Below are 5,068 nucleotides of genomic sequence, written 5' to 3'. Positions count from 1 at the left end.
GTGCCTCGGGTCGTTACTCTGACTCTCGTGGGCGGGGAGTTTGGTGTGTGTGTGTGTGTGTGTGTGTGTGTGCAAGGTCATAGCATTACCCATAGATCGGACCTACGAGCTCTGAGCTCTCTTCCAGGAGGGAAATAGCTGTCGATCACGAGTCCAACACGTGATCCAAAGACCAAGTGAATACACACACACACACACACACACACACACACACACACACACACACACACACACACACACACACACACACACACACACACACATCATTACGCATAGATCGGTCATATATGAGCTCTGAGCTCTCTTTCGGGAGGGAAATAGCTGTTGATCATGAGTCCAACACGTGATCCAAGACCATGGTGAATCTCTCCCCCCCCTCTCTCTCTCTCTCTCTCTCTCTCTCTCTCTCTCTCTCTCTCTCTCTCTCTCTCTCTCTCTCTCTCTCACACACACACACACACACACACACACACACACACACACACACACACACACACACACAATACTCTCAACTGCCGGGCATATTTGGTGTCGCTGTCTTGAAGCGATTAAAAAAAACCCCGCGATATCTAAACCATATAGTTTAGGGTAATAAATATAAGTCGTGCCATGAACCCCTATTTGACCACATAGTTAACAAATTTCGTTACTTTTTAATCATACAAAGATACATTAACATATAAGTATAAAGAAACATGAAAAAACAAGAGTTACATATGAAGAGAATAATGGCGAGGCAGGGTTGGTGAGATGACCCAAACTACGGGGAGCCATTCCCTGTGGCCCAGACGCCCTGACCTCACAAGCAGTCAGGGTAGAAGCATATGAGTGAGCGAAAACAATTGAGAGCAAGAGCAAGAGTGAGTGAATAAGGGAACGAGCGAAAGCTAGTGAATGAATGAGTGAGCATGCGAGACCGAGTGATTGAACTAAAGAGAGTAAAAATATGTGTGAGAGAGATAAAATGAGGGAGCTATCACTTCACTGAGGCAACATACACTTCCATGATGGCGAGGCAAAGGTGGCAGAAAGGTTCAGGATATTGCTAGCCAATCACAGTGTCCTTAAGTGACACTGACGTGACAACCATTCAGCGTGTGAATCACTCGGCACTTGGCGACGACGTACCACCCTGCCGTGATCGTATCTGGGGTGCAGTAGAGGTGTGATGTGTTTTGTTATTTAGGAAGCCGCGATAGCAAAGAAATGCGACAGCTCAAGCGGAGGATTGAATGTGAGTATATATATATATATATATATATATATATATATATATATATATATATATATATATATATATATATATACAGTATATATAAATGAATATATATATATATATATACATATGCATCTATACCTATATATATATATGCATATATATACATATATATATATGTATATATATACACATATACATACGCACACACACACGCACACACACACACACACACACACACACACACACACACACACACACACACACACACACACACACACACACACACACACACACACACACACACACACACACACACACACACACACACACACACACACACACACATTTATACATATATATATATATATATATATATATATATATGTGTATATATGTATATATATATATATATATATATATATATATATACATAGAGTGTAGTGTAGAGTATATGGGTCAATGATGGTTATGTATAAGTAGTGGTCCTGCAAGACGGACGTCGGAGAGAGTAGTTTCCTTTCAAAATCTGTCAAAACCTTCACTTCCATCTGAAGGCAGAACCCCGATGGGTTGACACACGGTTCCCGGTGGGGCAGGCAGAAAATCTTCATCAACTTTGTACATCCTCAAGCTTTTTCCTTATGGTGAGCTGACAACCGTTGTCCTCTCCCCTTCTGCTGCTGCCACAAACCAGTGACATAGTCCTACACTAATAAACACAAAAGAACAGTCCAAGATTTCTTCGCAAACAGATTTATTGGAGGGCCTTGGGTCTGAGGCCGGCTAATCTGGGGCTGCGGGTGTTCAGTCAGTGAAACTTGAGGCAATAATTTTTATTATCTTATACAATATATAATGTATATGATATATATGATATATAATATATAAAATATAATATATAATATACATATATGTAATATTAATGATATATAAAATATATAATATATAATAATACATAATATATACTATATACCACATAATATATAATGCGTGATATAAAATGTTCAATACATAACGTACTATATATATATGTATATATAAATATATATGTATGCATATACCCGATATATAAATATCTATATATTGATATACACACATGTTTATATATATATATATATATATATATATATATATATATATATATATATATATACATATGTATGCATATATATACATATGAATGTATATATATATATATATATATATATTTATATATATAATCACACACACACACACACACACACACACACACACACACACACACACACACACACACACACACACACACACACACACACACACACACGAATATATATATATATAAATATATATATGTACGACATTGAATGTATATATATATATATATATATATATATATATATATATGTATATTTGTGTATATATGTATATATATACATATACATGTATATGTTTGTGTATATGTATATATATATATGTATATATATATATATATACATATATATATATATATATATATATACATATATATACTATATGAAAGGAAATGTTTATATATGAATATATGAGCTTCTTTGAGTAATGGTGAACATATATGTAAAGTTTCATTGGCCAAAAGTGTGTATCATATTTTCCAAGGGAAAGTGAATGCAAGTATCGGAAATGACGTAATCTAAGTATCTATAGCAAGAGAGAGGAATTGCAGTGATATCTCTATCGACTAGAAGAAGCTCCGGACTGGATCTCCCATTGGCTGGGCCGCCAATCCAGACAAAGTGATCTGTGATATAGTCTGTACCTAAAGTTCGTGCGTGTTTAGAGAGCGCGTGCAATACATGCACAGAGATGAACACCCACACACACACTTCAGAAAAATAAAATCTAAAAAATCAGTTTCGTAACATTAAATCTAACACTATTCTCGCGTATATTTTTCCGCTCACATACAACACGCGCGCTGACATAGGTTGGACGTGTACTCTCAAGATATACATACATTATAATACACACATACATACACCCACGTACATACACATACACGCAAGTACACAAAGACAAACACACACATATACACGCACGTGCACACACACACACACACACACACACACACACACACACACACACACACACACACACACACACACACACACACACACACACACACACACACACACACACACACACACACACACACACACACACACACACACACACACACACACACACACACACACACACACACACACACACACACACACACACTCACGCACGCACACACACACACACACACACACACACACACACACACACACACACACACACACACACACACACACACACACACGCATATGCATACGCACACCCACGCATGCAGACACATCCTCACACCCACATATATACATACGCACACCCACACCCACACCCACCTACCCAACCACCCACTCACACCCACTCACACCCACATCCACACCCACATCCACACCCACACCCACACCCACACACCCACCCACCCACCCACACACACACACACACACACACACACACACACACACACACACACACACACACACACACACACACACACACACACACACACAAACACACACACACACACACACACACACACACACACACACACACACACACACACACACACACACACACACACACACACACACACACACACACACACACACACACACACACACACACACACACACACACACACACACACACACACACACGCGCGCGCGCGCGCGCGCGGGCGCACATAAACAAGAGTTTATAGATCATTACTAGCACATACTGTATGCTAGCTGGCCCTCTTACGCATATATAGTACATATACATGTGAACTCATAGATATACTTTTACATTGTCACACAATGTACACGCAAGAGGTGGGGGGCGTTCTAGCGTGCGCATGCGTATGAGAAGAAATAGCTTAGACTCAATATATCGTTCCTGGTGGACTTTCTACGTATGCATATATATGAACAGAAAATGTACACCTTCCTGTATACCAACGTTTCATGTCAAATTCAGTTCCACCGTTTTAGGAAAGAGGTTGTGCAATTTCACGTGAACATGTTTATAATGATCTGACAGTTTTAACTGAGATAAGAATTTTTCTTTTTCAGATCTTTCTAGGTCGTATCTTCTTTTTCAGTGCTTTCGGCTTGACTCTCTTCCTCTTCTTCTTCTTCTTTCACGTTTTCTTTCAGCGCTTCTTCGTCGACCTTTTGTTGCCGAGCGCGGAGTTCAGCATCTGCCAAGGAGAGTAAATATAATGAATATATCTAATAATCATTATTTTTTTTTATAAAGAAAATCATAAGTGGTTCTGAGTGCTACAAGTCACACCCGCTCCCTTAGATAACTTGTGCGATGATTTAGACTATTCTTAGATCAAAATGTCTTTACAATAATCTTGCTTATCAGTCTTAAATCAGAGAAAGTGAAGATAACATACACACCTCGCGTTGCGTTCTCTTTCCAGCGGATCTTATTTGAGCTAAGTCGCTCCTGCCACGGACGCCTCACCTCGCAGCCACGAACTGGTCGTTTGATGGGACCACCAGGTTCTGGAAACACAAATTTAGGTTGATATAAAGTAAGGTTGTAGCTAGCTAGGAGATATTTACAGATTTCTCTACAACATATACATATATGAATACATACATAATATATATATATATATATATATATATATATATATATATATATATATATATATATATATATATATATATATATATATATATATATATACAACACTGAATGGGTCCCAGTGAACAGATATACACTTTTATCAACCACAATACCCTTTAATTCTAAGCCATCAACATCGAGAGAGACTCGAAAAGGCCA

The 5,068-nt window shown here is 38.4% G+C and overlaps 1 protein-coding gene across 6 annotated transcripts in view; it reads right to left on the bottom strand.

The window, feature by feature from the left end:
- Positions 1-3,744: 3,744 nt before the first annotated feature.
- Positions 3,745-5,068, bottom strand: part of LOC143041508 (dual specificity calcium/calmodulin-dependent 3',5'-cyclic nucleotide phosphodiesterase 1A-like) — a 629,075-nt gene continuing 627,751 nt past the window's right edge. For 3 of the 6 annotated variants that reach the window (XM_076213460.1, XM_076213463.1, XM_076213462.1), the window contains 2 exons: positions 4,675-4,782; positions 3,745-4,466 (listed from right to left, as the gene is read on the bottom strand). In XM_076213460.1, coding sequence (XP_076069575.1) covers positions 4,345-4,466; positions 4,675-4,782 — 230 coding nt within the window. In that variant the 3' untranslated portion in view covers positions 3,745-4,344. The remainder of the gene's footprint in view (positions 4,467-4,674; positions 4,783-5,068) is intronic. The other 3 variants (XM_076213461.1, XM_076213464.1, XM_076213465.1) reach the window with 1 other exon arrangement.

This window comes from Oratosquilla oratoria, chromosome 31 (assembly GCF_046742065.1).
Source record: "Oratosquilla oratoria isolate Oo_2021 chromosome 31, ASM4674206v1, whole genome shotgun sequence".
NCBI classification, from domain to species: domain Eukaryota; kingdom Metazoa; phylum Arthropoda; class Malacostraca; order Stomatopoda; family Squillidae; genus Oratosquilla; species Oratosquilla oratoria.
Note: the sequence above shows the minus strand (reverse complement) of the source record. Positions and strands in the feature narration are given on the sequence as shown.